Source organism: Macaca thibetana, chromosome 12, assembly GCF_024542745.1.
Source record: "Macaca thibetana thibetana isolate TM-01 chromosome 12, ASM2454274v1, whole genome shotgun sequence".
Lineage (NCBI taxonomy): Eukaryota > Metazoa > Chordata > Mammalia > Primates > Cercopithecidae > Macaca > Macaca thibetana.
The window spans coordinates 45796607-45812573 of record NC_065589.1 but is presented as its reverse complement, the minus strand read 5'-3'; the positions used below and the strand labels follow the sequence as shown (position 1 = coordinate 45812573).

General features: G+C 40.2%; 1 protein-coding gene across 7 annotated transcripts in view; it reads right to left on the bottom strand.

Annotated features, from left to right (window-relative positions):
• Positions 1 to 15967, bottom strand: part of ANKRD44 (ankyrin repeat domain 44) — a 346841-nt gene that overhangs the window by 146164 nt on the left and 184710 nt on the right. For all 7 annotated transcript variants that reach the window (XM_050750689.1, XM_050750693.1, XM_050750692.1 and 4 more), the window contains exons 6-9: positions 15826 to 15913; positions 13079 to 13221; positions 11778 to 11990; positions 1203 to 1281 (exon numbers count right to left, since the gene is read on the bottom strand). In XM_050750689.1, coding sequence (XP_050606646.1) covers positions 1203 to 1281; positions 11778 to 11990; positions 13079 to 13221; positions 15826 to 15913 — 523 coding nt within the window. The remainder of the gene's footprint in view (positions 1 to 1202; positions 1282 to 11777; positions 11991 to 13078; positions 13222 to 15825; positions 15914 to 15967) is intronic.

Sequence of the window (15967 nt, the reverse complement as noted above, 5' to 3'; positions counted from 1 at the left end):
GTAATTCAAGTGTATGTGATCCGAAAGTCTTATAGACGAGAAAAATACAGGTCCAAGGAAATTGACTAATATCAGAATTTTGAGAAGTAGAAGTTTGGGTCAACTAAAAATAGGAACTGCTGGATTGACCTGGAATGTCAGCTTAAAATCTGAACTAAACCTGGTTTTTGTTTTTTTTAAATCATCTCTAAGATTTGCTAATAGAAGTTGTGTTGTCAAAGTCAACCCACTCACAGATGCTGCTGGCCATGACCCCATGTTATTAACATGAACCAGATGCAAACTGATACTCCCTAGTACTTTGACTTCAGTGACAACCTGATGGTTCAAGTATACCTTTCGCTGTGAGCCCGGAAAATTACTATATTACTATATTATGTGACTTTCCCAGGTCTCTGTCAAACCTGTGATTTTTTTTTTTTTTTTTTTAAGACAAAGTCTCACACTGTCATCCAGGCTAGAGTGCAATGGCACAATCTCGGCTCACTACAACCTCCTCCTCCCGAGTTCAAGCGATTCTCCTGCCTCAGCCTCCTGAGTAGCTGGGATTATAGGCGCCTGCCACCACTCCTGACTAATTTTTGTATTTTTAGTAAAGACAGGGTTTTACCATGTTGGTCAGGCTGGTCTTGAACTCCTGACCTCAGGTGATCTGCCCACCTCGGTCTCCCAAAGTGCATGGGATTACAGGCATGAGCCACCACGCCCCGTCTAAGCCTGTGATTTTATGATCCTTTATATCACATCCTTACCTGCTTTTCCTCTGAGTTATCTCATTTTTCCTACTTTTGCCCAACTAGCTTAATAAGTTTTAACTTAGGAAACTATAGTGAACTCTAAAATTTAAAAATATTTCAGATTTGTTGCTAGAAAATGAATGCTACTTACCTTTATTAGTTTCAGAGTGAGAAGCACAGGATCTTGAGTCTATATAAATATATCATTTCTAATTTCCAAGCTCATGCTCTGTGCCTGACTCCAAATTGACTGTGATACTATGGCTTTATGTTTTGACTATTAAGGTGGATGTTGATGACATGTCTGATGAACAGTTTTTAGCAAAGTACATCAAAGAATTGTGTAATTGCATGCTTACTAAAACTCCAAAACAGGGGCATTGACTTTCATATGCAGGTAACTGATAGCCAAATTCACAACAAGAAGCTATTGAAATAATGACACTACTGAAGCATCTCTCTTACCATTCTGAATGAGGGTCTGTGACCGTGTGAACCTTCCATGGACAGCTGTCATGTGCAGGGGACTTTTGCCATCTTTACTCTAAAAAAAAAAAAGAGGGAGAGAAAAACAATGGAGGTGCTCATGAGCCAGTGACACCAATCTGAAACACCCCTATGGACACTGCTAATAATGCTCTGAAAACATTTATTTATTTATTTATTTATTTATTTAGTATGATCAACATGAGGCTGCAGTGAGCTAGGATTTTACCACTGCACTCTAGCCTGGGTGATAGAATGACATTCTTCTAAAATAGATAAAATAAAATAAAAGTATAATCAACAATTAAAAGAGGCAAAGATAATTTTGAAAGGAAAAGATAAAATGCACATGACCTGTCAAGTTATTGCATAACATCACATTTTTTAAAAGCTTAGAAAAACAGTCATCCGAAACCTTTATTCCTCTCCTGTGATCTACTGGAGAAGGAAGTTTCCTTCAAGATGCTTTTTTCAACCTTTGTCTATAGTACACAAAAAAGACAAATGTGTTAACTTGCATGGTCCGCTTTAAGCTGAAGCTGACCAAATGGCTCTGAATCACTGCAACTCTTAAAACTGACCTGAGGCGGGGCACGGTAGCTCACACCTGTAACCCCAGCACTTTGGGAGGCTGAGGCAGGCGGATCATTTTATATAGGAGTTCAAGAACAGCCTGGCCAACATGGTGAAATGCCATCTCTACCAAAAATACAAAAATTAGCCAGGCATGGTGGCGCATGCCTGTAATCCCAGCTACTGGGGAGGCTGAGGTGGGAGAATTGCTTGAACCCAGGAGGCAGAGGTTGCAGTGAGCCAAGATTGTGCCACTGCACTCCAGCCTGGGTGACAGAGTGAGACTCTGTCTCAAAAAAAAAAAAAAAGAAAAGAAAAACAACCTGATCTGGAACCCTCCACTATTCCCTGCATTACAATTCCATTTTTTTAAAAAATCACTTTTAAAATAAAATAAAATAAAATAAAAAAGAAAAAAAGTTTAAAAAAGAAAAAGAAAGTAAATAAAGAAAAAAAACAGAAAAACAAAAACAAAACCATAATTTTTCATTGTTCCAAGAGAGAATCTCTCACTTCACTCAACTCATTAGAAGTTACAGGACTAAGGCATGCAACTTTTTAGGAAATTGCCTTTTGAATGATCAGCTGGGCATGTGTGCTGAATTCATGTATTTCTTACTATTCATGATAGAAATTATGAAAGTTCCTGACAGAGATTAAGCCAAAACACAGAAAATGTACAACATCTATATACCAATCATCATTATACTAAATACCAAGGTACCACATATGTAACTAAGAAATAGTAATTTACAGAATTTATTCTGAAAATAGGCCCAAAAGAAAATATTACTGTTATTTTAGAATAAAAGTATCTCCAATAGAGAGAATGTATTTTCATCCAAGTATTGTTATCAAAAAAATCTATGTAACACTTATTTTTCTAAGTCTCAGAGGAAACATTTCTCTAAGTTTGAGGTTAAAATACGAGGTTTTAAAAAATGCATGTTCATTTTGTGATGAAATCCAAATATCTGTACTTTAAAATGACTGTTTTAAAAACTCCATCTTGGAAAACAAATAATAATTTAGGTAAGTATTTCTTAGAGTGGACTGAGGACTGCCTACGTCTGAATCACCCAGGATTCTTGCTAGAAATATGAATTCTGGGCCAGGCGCGGTGGCTCACGCCTGTAATCCCAGCACTTTGGAGGGCCGAGGCGGGAGGATCATGAGGTCAGGAGATAGAGACCATCCTGGCTAACATGGTGAAACCCCGTCTCTACTAAAAATACAAAAAATTAGCCAGGTGTGGTGGTGGGCACCTATAGCCCCAGCTACTAGGGAGGCTGAGGCAGGAGAATGGCATGAACCCAGGAGGCGGAGCTTGCAATGAGCCGAGATTGCACCACTGCACTCCAGCCTGGGTGACAGAGCGAGACTCCATCTCAAAAAAAAAAAAAAAGAAAGAAGAAAAAGAAAAAGAAATATGAATTCTCTACCTCTGTACCTTAACCCTGAACTACAATTGGGGTAAGAGGGTCCCATTTTTAGCCCCTGCTTTGGACTGTGGGCTGAAATAGGTTATAAAACCAAGGTTTTAACACAAGAATTTTATTATATTCTATAAGTCTATTTCTTAGAAATAAAAAAGGGATTACACATAGTCTGTGCCAAGAAAAAAAATTTAATTAGAACAGTAAGTTCATCTTAATTGAAAAAAAAAAAGCATATATCATTGTAATTCAATGTTCTCAGGTAGATGTGGGAAGAAAAGAAATAATAGGATCTTCTCTCCATCTTATATGAGTATAACCTGAATCAGAACAGACTGAGAAAGGAGAGTTGAAGCTTGATAATACTTTTAGAGGAAAAACAGGAGCAGTCAAGAGAATAAGATACAACACCATCGCTGACCATGAGACACACCGGGAAGGAGAGCTCCTAAAAGTTATCTGATTCCAGAGCTAGGCCTTAGTTGTCAGGACTGCACACAGTTCTAAGGACTGAAACACCTGGGAACTACTTTGGAATAAGGATTTAAAACACCTGCTTCCAATTAAAAAGTGATGACACTTCAAGATAAATAACTAAGGAGAGAGAAGGCAGAAATTGTGGAGTTGGCATTAACTTGTCCCTAGGTGGAGCTATTTCTTTAAATTTTGCTCCAGTGCTTCCTCTTAATATGAAACCATAAGTAATTATTAATTAAATATATCTAAAGCTATAAATACTTCAGCATTTATAAAATATCTTCACACTATTTAGCTAAGCAATTTTCCATGCCTAGAAAGGAGCTTAAAGGCTTTACCAAGGGGTAACCACCAACTTGGTGGTAGCTATCTAAGTTGCAGGCAGAGAGACAAAGCAGAAGTGATCTCTGAAATGTGTGGTGGGCAAAGCCAGTCCCATTTCAGGGATAGCAAACACCACAACCTTCTTTTCTCTGAGAGTGTTTGTGCCTTTGGTAAAGGGACAAGCAAATGGAGATGACCAAAGTTAGGTAAAATGCAAAGAACAGCCATATGATCAGTGGTGACAATTGCTTTGCATCCATATTCGCATATCTTTGCCTGGATTCATTTATAGCCAGAGTCCAGGCTACAGCTGATATTTTTTTCTTCACATAGGGAAACAGGTAGATAAGGTGGGGAAATTGGGACAGGAAGCATTAAGAGTATCATGGCAGCCATTTTGGGGCAGCTTTGTTCATATGATATGCGTGTAAAGGGAGCTCATTATTTCAAAAAGCTATTGAAAACCAATGAAACTCAAAAGGGTAATACTTTTTATTTAGCCCTTAAAAGTTAGAACTCAGAATATTAAAATTGAGACTAGGGAACCCTACTGAGTTTCATGATCTGAGAAATTGAAATTTATCATGCAGGGGTCCTGGCTGTTGCTACTATTCCTAGAACTGCACACAAAGATAAAACATTCCTTGCATTCTCAAAAGAGAGAATATGTGTAATTCTTCCATCTATTCAAAGCTTTTATGAAAATCTTTTTCTTAATTTCTAGTCTCCCTCCAATTTTCTAGCTACATTTTCCCATAGAATTTAGGGCTTTGAAATTTTTGTTATTTTGATAATCCATTTAATTAAGCAAGAAGCGCTTCTATTGAGTTAGGCATAATCAAGTCATAAAGGAAAAGTACTGAGGATTAAAATATTTTATGACAGATATTAGTACTCTTTCAGGGCAGAACTCAGCATTGCCTAAGGAAGATTAATCTTTGAACTAAAAGGAGTGTTTATATTTTCTTGACCACCAGTCTCCTCAGAAATCTGTTCTTTTTTTCCTTTATTCCTAATGCCTTCTTTCCTCATCTTCCAATATCCCATATACCTTCCCTAAATTTACAGACATTGTTACTCCCCAGGGTATTGAAAGCATAATGTTCTTTGTGGCATGGTACACCCCTGGGGTCACGCAGCTCAGTGGCCCTACTACAGAGCAATAAAGCCTCTATGGGATAACACTAAGTCCAACCTGGGGTTAGGGGTGGGGTCAAATAAGGTGAGAAACCCAATAAGTCTTCCTAATTCAATGGAAGAGCCATCTAAAATACTGGTGTGAAAAAGCCATACATAGTCCAATTTATTTTGTTTTGTTTCATATGGTTCTATGGGCAAGAGAGACGGAATGTGGTTGGCTCACTCATTCCTCTCCTTTTCCCCACTTCTCCAAAGTTCTAAGTACTCTGTCCCTATCACTGCCTACTCTTGCCTATTCCAGTTTTCACCTTCAACTTCTCCAACACAACCTATTCCATAATTTGGTCCTGGTACATACAGAGAAGGGAAATGATCCACTTCAAGCAGACATGTTTCAACTCCCATCTCTTAGAGCTAAATGATCTAAGAGCCCACAGATAGAAAAGAACTGAGACCATGCACAGGCTAAATGTCAGTGACCAGGAGGTAGACAACCTGGCAATGGCAATTTCTGAGTCTGTCTTTCTAAGTCGTATCCAGCACAGCTCTATGTCTAGTGCCTTCTTTAACGCTTACTTTGAAAGCTTACTAAAAGAGCCTTGAGATGCTACAGAAATTACAATGTGGTCTCTAATGGGGAAGAAAAAATATTTTATACTTTCTCATGTTCTACCTATTTACAAATTACAAGTAAACCATCAGTGGATTATTGTATCAGTAAAGTATATCTTTATTTTATCACAATTAAACTCATATTATGAAGTCAAAAAACAGAGCCAGAGTCAATCAATCTAAGTAAAATGAGGAACTGTGAAATGCAGGCTGAACACACATCCCTCCTCCTCTTCCCATCCATCTTTTAATTGCTCATGAAGACATAACTTTTACTGTTTTGTGAGAATAGAGGAAAACAAAGTGAACATGTGGGTAGGTACTGGCTGCATTTCAATATGCTATTTCCCTCAACCTTTGGAAAATCTAAACAAATACAAATTGTCTTGCAATCTACAAACACTTTCAAAATCCAAGGAGCAATGTGGTACAGGGAGATAACAACTTTAATTAGACAGCTACCTCCAGAGTCAGACAGGATGGCTCTACGGAAATGTTAGATGATCCATGCATCCAGAGTGGATCTGGAATAACTAAGGAGGGTTCAAAGAGAATTAGGAAATCGGAGGATACAAACAGAATAGATGAAGGGAGACTGAGAATGAAGGCTAGATTTGATTCAAAATCCTATTTACACAGATTCAATCATAATGAACCCAAATCTCAGAGTTTTAAAATGGCATTTCTTATATTTGAGTTATGATTAGCAGTCCACAGGCAAAAAATAAATATTAAAACTAAGGAATTATGCTTTTCAGCTCCATTTGTGGAAGGGAAGAAGGGGCTGTAAAAACCAATGTATCACAGCAGTTGAAGTCCCTTCTCCAATCTGAACTGACCACTGGTCAGTTAACTGGAAGCAGTAGGCAGCTGTGCCAGAGAGTAGCCTTCTAGCCTCAGGTCTTGGGCGCACCAAGAGCATCGGTGGCATGTTTTACAGATGGAATGAAGCGCATCAGACAACCCCGTGAATTAATTAAGTGGAGGTTGGTAAAGAGAGTGCCTTAAGTTCCAATAATTTCCCTCCCTTTGAAGGATTCACAGGATGTCCTTCAGACACCAGGATGGCAAGACAGATGTCTACAGTTTTGGGAACATTGACAGTTTGGCCACCCGTGTGCTTCCTGCCCCCTCAACACCATGCTCAGCGACTTCAGCCCCACACAAAGACTCCTTCCCAACCTCGGACGACAGTTTCTTGGTCTCTTTGATGCCCCATTCTTTTCTGTCTGCTTTCCACCTTCATGAAAACATGACACTCCTTCCTGTCTCCTCTAACTCCTTTTTTCATCCGTTTCTCTGGCTCTTTCTCCTCCTCCTGATCCTAAGAGTAAAGGGCTGTCTCACTTTCTGTACTCGTGCCATTACATACTCTCTCCTTGGGCGGTCTCGTCCCTTTCTCCTGGTTTCAACAATCACCTTTACGTGAATGAAGCAACCTACATTTTTTCTTCTGTTCTCTACCAGTCTCTCATGCTAGAACACCACATTTTACACTATCGAACTTCTCAGACTGGCTATACCAAAACCTAAAAATCAGCTTCTCAAAAACTAAATGTATTGGTTTAACTCCCTAAGCCTACTCTTCCTCCTGACATCCTTCTTAAGGAACATTAATGATAACATCTATTTTTCTAGTGCTTATCATGTGGCAGATATTATTCTACATGGTTTATGTGTGATAAAGCTGTTTAATGTTCACAGCAGTTCCATGGAGAAGATACTATTGTTTCCCTAATTTCACAGATAAACTGAGACACACAGAGAGCTTGTTTATGATTATATAGATACTAAAAGTCAAGGCTAGGATTGGAATTTAGGCAGTCTGGCCCCAGAACTGAATACTTAACTACTCTGCTGTACCACCTTTCTTCACTGGATTTCTTTCTTTCTTCCTTCCTTCCTATTTTATTTTATTTTATTTTTTTGACAGAGTCTTGCTCTGTTGCCCAGGCTGGAGTGCAGTGGCAGGATCTCAACTCACTGCAACCAACGCCTCTCAGGTTCAAGCAATTCTCCTGCCTCAGCCTCCTGTGTAGCTGGGATTACAGGTGCGTGCCACCACACCCAGCTAATTTTTGTATTTTTAGTGGAGACTGGCTTTCACGAAGTTGGTCAGGCTGGTCTCAAATTCCTGACCTCGTGATCTGCCTGCCTGTACCTCCCAAAGTGCTAGGATTACAGGTGTCAGACACCACGCCTGGCCAATTTTTGTATTTTTAGTGGAGACAGGGTTCTACCATGTTGGTCAGGCTGGTCTTGAACTCCTGACCTCAGGTGATCCACCCACCTCGGCCTCCCAAAGTGCTGGGATTACAGGCATGAGCCATTGCGCCTGGCCTCTTTGCCACATTTCAATCCTTACATTAGTCTTCAACTCCTCCAGTTCATGTCCCGCCAAGTCTTGCTGATTGTCTTTCTCCAAAGCCTCTCCCTTCAGTCAGCTCCTCCCCGTTCCCCTGTTCCCTTATTATCTCTTACCAATGCCAGTTTTATTGATTTCTAGTTATCTACTAATCAGCTCTCTCTAAGTCTGCTACACCTGGCTTTTCTTTTTTCCAAAAGTGAAAATAGCTTTCTCGTTTTTCTGGATATAAAAATGACATGCTCTGCCAGGTACAGTGGCTCATGCCTGTAATCCCAGCACTTTGGGAGGCTGAGGCAGGCAGATCACTTGAGCTCGGGAGTTGGTGGCCAGCCTGGGTAACATGGCGAAACCCCGTCTCTACAAAAAATACAAAAATTAGCAGGGTGTGGTTGTGTACACCTGTAATCCCAGCTACTCGGGAGGCTGAGGCCAGAGGATGGCTTGAGCCTGGGAGGCAGAGGTTGCTGTGAGTCGAGATCCCACCTCTGGCAGCAGAGCCAGACCCTGTCTCAACAAAAAAATAATGATAATAACAATAAAAATAATTTTTTAAAATTATCATTGTTTCACAATCAGAAGACAAAAGCAAATACAGGAAAAAAACCCCTAAAGGCCAGGCATGGTGGCTCACACCTCTAATCCCAGCACTTTGGGAGGCTGAGGTGGGTGGATTGCTTGAGCTCAGGAGTTAGAGACCAGCCCGGCCAGCATGGCGAAACCCCCTCTCTACAAAAAATACAAAAATTAGCTGGGCATGGTGGCAGGTGCCTGTAATCCCAGCTTCTCGGGAGGCTGAGGCAGGAGAATCACTTGAACTCAGGAGGCAGAAGTTGCAGTGAGCTGAGATCCTGCCATTGTACTCTAGCCTGGATGACAAGAGCAAAATTCCATCTCAAAAAAAAAAAAAAAAAGAAGAAGGAAGGAAGGAAGGAAGGAAGATAGGAAGGAAGGAAGGAAGGAAGGAAGGAAGGAAGGAAGGAAGGAAGGAAGGAAGGAAGGAAGGAAGGACGACCTAAATCATAATTTTGTCTCTTTGCAGTGATAATTGTTGCTAGCATATTGGTACATACTCCAGAGATTTTTCTCTCTCTTTGCATCATCTACACACATAACCATAACATTTTAGCATTAAAAAATGAGATATTTCTTTATTGCATTTTTATTTTTTCATTGAATAATACTAGGTATTATTAGCCATTTTGATATTTGCCATTCTTTATCACAAATGTACGTTTTTGTATTAGTTTGTATTTTTCTAATTACCAGTAATACTAGTTTTTCACAAGCTTAATGTACTTTTTATTCTCGCTTGTGATCTGACTTTTGCTCCATGTTTTCTAGTAGTGATCACTTTTTCTTATTGATTTGTATGAGCTCTTTATATATCAAGCATATTAACTATTTGCTTATCATGTATATTGAAGAAAATTTTCCCTAAGTTGTTCTTATTTGAATTTCATGTTAGAGGTTTTGTTGTTGTTGTTTTGTTATATAAATATTTAAGACTTTTTTGGAAGTCATATATACGATTATTTTCCTTTATGTTTCCTGCCTTTGGTGTTCTGTGACCAGATTACTGTTTTTAATGCTCAGGTCTGATCATATGGCCCCTAGAATTATTAGTGGCCTGCAGAGCCTGGAGAGGCCCAAGCTCCCTGGGCTCAAAATCAGCGAGTAGATGAGTCCTCTTCCTTGGTCAAATCACATTTCAGCTCATTTCTGGCTCCTTTCTGTCATACAATTAAAAATAAAAAAGTTGGGAGGCTGAGGCAGGAGAATGGCGTAAACCCGGGAGGCGGAGCTTGCAGTGAGCTGAGATCCGGCCACTGCACTCCAGCCCGGGCGACAGAGCGAGACTCCGTCTTAAAAAAAAAAAAAAAAAAAAAAAAAGAAATTATGAAAAAAATAAAAGATTTTAATAGTGAATAGAGAAGCTTATTAAAATAGATTGATGTGATATTCTTGAAATTACACCTTAGAAATCGTATTTTTCAAAACCAGAGACAGAATACACTGGGACCTTACTTCAGGAGCCCTGTGTGCTGGGAAGAAGGGAAGTCTGGGTTGAGTAAAAGGTTTCCTAGCACAGCTTAGGATATTCTGCTACAATCTAAATGCATTCAAGTGATGTCACCCAAATTATGAATGCTGTGTGATAAGCTCCCCTTGGTTAGCTGTCACATGGCAAGCTGACGAGTTACCTAGAGGTTTTCCTATCCAGAATTCCCACCCCTTTTTGCTCATGCTGTTCTATCTGGAACACTCTCTCTCAAATTATCTCTATCCCTCCTCAACTCAACTACATCAATCTTCCAAGTCTCTGCTCAAAATCGATCTCCATTTCTTATTCCCAAGCAAAAAACAGGTCAACACTTGCTTCTTACAGTTTGCAATGCTTTATGCCTCTTCTCATCATATCTTCTCTTGCTCATAATTACCTGAGGGCATGTTATCTCCCTACTACATTATAAATTCCTTAAAGGCAGAGACTGAATCTCATCTTGGAGCACTCCTTCAGTACCAAACAGAGGGCACTGGGTAGTCTGTAGTAAATTTGCGGAATAAAGGAATGATTGTGATGACCAGCTCAGTGCTACATCACTGAAGCCACTATTTGGGGTTTGCTTTAAGAAGGTATTGGCCAGGCACAGTGGCTCACACTTGTAATCCCAGCACTTTGGGAGGCTGAGGCAGGTGGATCACTTGAGGCCAAGAGTTTGAGACCAGCCTGGCCAACATGGTGAAACACGATCTCTACTAATAACACAAAAAATTAGCTGGGCATGGTGGTGGGTGCCTGTAATCCCAGCTACTGGGGAGGCTGAGGCAGGAGAATCGCTTGAACCCAGGAGGCAGAGGTTGCAGTAAGCTGAGATCGCGCCATTGCATTCTAGCCTGGGTGACAAGAGCAAAATTCCGTCTCAAAAAAAAAAAAAAAAAAGAAGAAGGTATCTGAGAAGCTCTAAACCCACACTGGAGTTGGAAACAGGCCCACAATCATTATTAGGCCTCCCTTTGAATTCTTAGCAGCACTGCTCTATCAGCTCAACATTCACTTCAGTATTAGCTTCTGGGCCAAGTCAACATCCTAGAGATCCAGTATTTGTCCTGACACATTCACTAAGCTAACAAGAACACACGGCTGGAGCCTTGGTACCTCTCAGCTGATACCACCACTCCTGGATAAAAATAACACAACCTGTTTTTTTGTTTTTTTTTTTTTGAGATGGAGTCTTGCTCTGTTGCCCAGGTTAGAGTGCAGTGGCACAATCTCAGCTCACTGCAACCTCCGCCTCCCGGGTTCAAACAATTCTCTGCTTCAGCCTCCCGAGTAGCTGAGATTACAGGCACCCGCCACCACGCCTGGCTAATTTTTGTATTTTTAGTAGAGATGGTGTTTCCACCATCTTCGCCAGGTTGGTCTTGAACCCCTGACCTCATGATCCACCCACCTCAGCTTCCACACAACTTTTTTTATGGCCTCCAAATCCAGGACAAGGCTGTGTGAGTCAAAGTGCTCAGGGTTCCAACTCACTAAAACATGGTATCATTTGCAGCAGTTGATTTTGCTCAAATAGAAGCTCAATGCAAAGGCATTCAACACAGAGACCAAGAGTGTCATACCTGAATGTTAACATCTGCCCCGTTGTTTACTAACAATTCAAGACACAAAGCACCATGAGTGGAGGCAGCAGCAAAATGCAAAGGGGTGAACCCATTATTGTTTGGCTGGTTCACGTTAGCACCGTAGTCAATCAACTCGTTAACCACAGCATCCTGTCCATTGTAGCAGGCGATGTGAAGCGCTGTATTTCCATAGACATTGATTTCATCAATCTGCAAAAGAGTCCAACACAGGGTGATTCAAGTCATTGGAGCCAGTTTACTCCATTTTCCACAAAAAGCATAATTGCTGTGGCTAGAGAAAGGAAATAGCCATCCGTCAATATAATTGTTCAGAGCTTACTCTTGCCCCAGTGTGGTCATCTTGGGAATGCTTGTCACCCCATGGTAAAGATCAGCAAAATGTCAATGTGGCAAAAAATGAACTGGAGAGAGAGAAGTTTCATCCTGGGGAGAGGTATTTTTCAGCTAACAAAGGGATAAAAGGTGAAGGGCAAAGCTGCTTTCAAAACACCAAAAGAGAAGTAAATCAGAAGAGAACAAAAAGAGTCCCACACTCTAGGGTTGGGGCACAGCAAACCTCAAGAAATGGTAGTGGATAGCAGGTAGTGGCTGCGGAGATGGCAGGAGAGGTGGCTGTGGAGCCTAAACACAGAAGGCAGGTCAGAACCTAATATCTGTTTTGCTCTGGAGCCTGACACCTCACCAGGTTCCATTTTAGTAGCAGAGCCGTCAGGAGGTGTGTTTCGTCCATGGCCCCCTATTGCTTTCTGAGACCTGCCCTGGGTGCCTGGTTTCATCATTATGGTTGTATAGCAACTTGGTTTTCCTTTCCTGGGGGACAGGATGTTCCAGCCTCACCACTGCTCCTGTTCTACCAGCAGAAGGAGAATGCAGCAGTCTGACTTCTCCAGCTCAAGAACAGACATTGCTGATGTTTGTCTCTGCCATTTACTCATTCATTTCTGCTGTAAGTCATGACTTAGAAGGCTACATTTGGAAGGTGGGATGCAGAACCTTGGCCAGTCTTTAAAAACAACTGGTTAATAAATATTACATAGAATCTACATGTCTATATATTTATCTATGTTGATATAGAAAGTTATTCAGTTTCCAGTTTTCCTCTGCTTAGTGTATGCCCCCACTGCCCTTTACCAGTTGCCCACAAAATCTTAAAAAGACAGGATGCTAGAAAACAACTCCCCTGCCCTTGAATTAAAGTGCAAACAGGATTTAACTTTAGAATAACAGAAATCTCACAAATACACAGGCCATGCAGTGATGCATTCATTATAGCTCACCTCCACCCCCAGGTTCAGGAGATGCTTGACAACATTGATCTGTCCATTGGAGGCCGCAGCATGCAGAGGGGTATAACCCTTCTTATCCTTACAGGTCACTTCTGCGCCATGGTTAATGAGCAATGCCACAACATCCAGGTGGCCTTTACAAACAAAGCAGCAGAAAACATCGTTAACCTTTATAGGACAATTTGCTGATTCATTTCACCTAAATTATCACCATTAGCTTTTATTGCCACCAGTATTTTGCTGAGTTATTTGTAAAAACTGGAAAATATTCATGGCAGCTATTCAACAAATATTTATTGAGTACCTCCTATAGTCAGGCATAATGTAAATGCTGTGGGAAGAAAAAAGATGATTCATATGAGCCTTCTCTTCAAGGAGATCTAGGTGATGCCTGTTACCATGCTAATGAATAATGGTGAGGTTTTGCCAAGATATCAGTAGAGAGCCTTAAAAAATGTTGTGTTAAAATGAAAGCAATGCTTTTGAAAACAATTGCCATTCCTCACTGAAAAGTTTAACAATGACAATTCAGTTAGGAAAAACTGATAAAAGAAAAAAAATAATGAAAATGACCATAGATTACTGTTTAATCATACAAAATTACTGCTGCTTAACTGTATTTGGACCCACAAAAATGGCAATTTCATATGGCTCAACTTAAAAGTATCCTCATGAATTAGAGGCCAAACAGAAAACCCTTCTAGTTTTAGCTCCTGTTAGCATTCTTTTCTACAATATTTTACTCTGTTCCATAATTCACCATATATAGAATAAGCCTGCACAACATGGTGAAATCCTGTCTCTACTAAGAATACTCTACTAAAACCCCGTCTTTACTAAAAACTTAGTTGGGTGTGGTGGCACACGCCTGTAGTCCCAGCTGTTCAGGAGGCTGAGGCACGAGAATCGTTTGAACCTGGGAGGCGGAGGCTGCAGTGAGCCGACATAGCACCACTGCACTCCTGCCTGGGCAACAGAGCAAGACCCTGTATCAAAAAATAAATAAATAAACAAACAAACAAAAAAGCATATTTGACCTTTCTTTCAGCACTGAAGACTGTTCAGTGCTTCAGGATCACTGCTCTAAATGCAGCTGAAAATTGAAGGGTAGAAGACAAGTACTGACTCCAGGACTCCGTGTGTGTGTTGGAGTCGGGGGAGGTATTGGCTTGTTTTATTAAAATTTGACTCTTTTCTCCCCAAGACTTGTATATAGAAAATTTTTTTTCAATTATTAGTGGTGCTGTCTTAAGCTATTTGCCCTGGTTTTGCCTATTATTCCTATTTGTATCCTGATAGCACACAAAACAATGACTTGATTTCTTTAGAGTCATTTATCCAAATGCTTTAACTGTGTATACATCAGCAGAGAACAAGCTTGAAACTTCGCACTCTTTGAGTCCTATCCACACTAGCTTAGTGTGTGTTCGACCTACACAGCTGTCTCCCGCAGTCACAGGCTCCAGTCCTGCAGGTGCCACCTAGTCATTTCATATGCTTCAGCCAACTCGAAAATCCATGTCAACTTTTTTTAAAAAACATGCTAACGCTTGTAAAAGTTTAAGATTCTGTTTTTTTTAAGCACAGGGATTCATTCAGACCCATCTTTAGCCACATACTTTATTTCATCCCTGCCCCAACCTATTCTTTCTCCCTATAATTAATGTTAATTTTTAAAGCGATGATAAAAGGCACATATGTTTGTTACAAAGGATTCAGAAAGGCAAAAAGGTATTAAAAGAAAACCAAAATCATCCACAATCATAAATACCCAGAGACAATCAATTAAAATTTTAGCATATAATATTTTCCAGGTTTGTTATTGCACAGATTTTTAAATGAAAATGAGAATTATTTTATTTATACTGCTTTATAATATGCTTTCACTTAACATATCACAGAATCTTGTTAATAAACACTCATGGACTCATCACTGTAGTTACTGCAAAGGGTCCCCTTGTGTGGATCTTCCAGAATTTACCAAAACAGTCTCCTGGGGATGGGTATTCAGGTTGTTTACAACTTGGTGCTGATAGAATTCTATTTTTCTAATAGCAGGATGTTCTCCAATTAGAAACACAAAGGAAATATCTTAGTTCTTCATTTCCCACAAGTCTACACTTGGAATAAACTGTGAGATCTATCATTTGTCAGTGGGATTTGCCAACAAAAGTGAAAAGGAAAAACATAGAAATGTGACCTCTCCCAAGCGGGCAGAAATGAGGGCTGCAGGCTTCAGTTTGGTTGTCAGTGGACTATCAGGATAATCCTCAGTACTTCTGGTGCCCTTCACCTATAAAATAGCCAGAGGTTTGTCTTTTCTTCCTTTCTTCTTGTTTCTTTCAAAAATATTTATAAATTTAAAAAGACCAATGGAATTTGTGTCCTTGCTTTCCTAGCCAGTGCTCTTTCTTTTTAAAACACCTTATTTTACTGCCATGACAAGTTAAAATAAGCACAATCTGTGCAGCTTTCCAATCCAGACTGAAGCACATTCAAAGAGGCCCAAGCCATGATTCATTCCTCCTCTTCTTTGTAGGATAAATAAATATCTGACAAAGCAACTGCCCGACTAGAGCACACTATGCATGCCAGTAAAATGTACCAAATCTTCATTCAATTGCGACCCAAACTTGAAAAGAAGTCAGAATGGAGAAAACCTACATGGTCAACAAGAGACCCGTGGCTTATTTAGTTAAGGTTATCTGTACTTTGCTTTCCATGCATGGAATCCTTACCCATGTATGCTGCCCAGTGCAGAGCACGCCGGTCCTTCTTGTCAAATGCATTGATATTTGCCCCTTTGGCCAAGAGTAAATTGACCATCTGAAAGATAACCAACAAGGAAATCAAGCATACATTCTGTAATGGTGAGGCCTC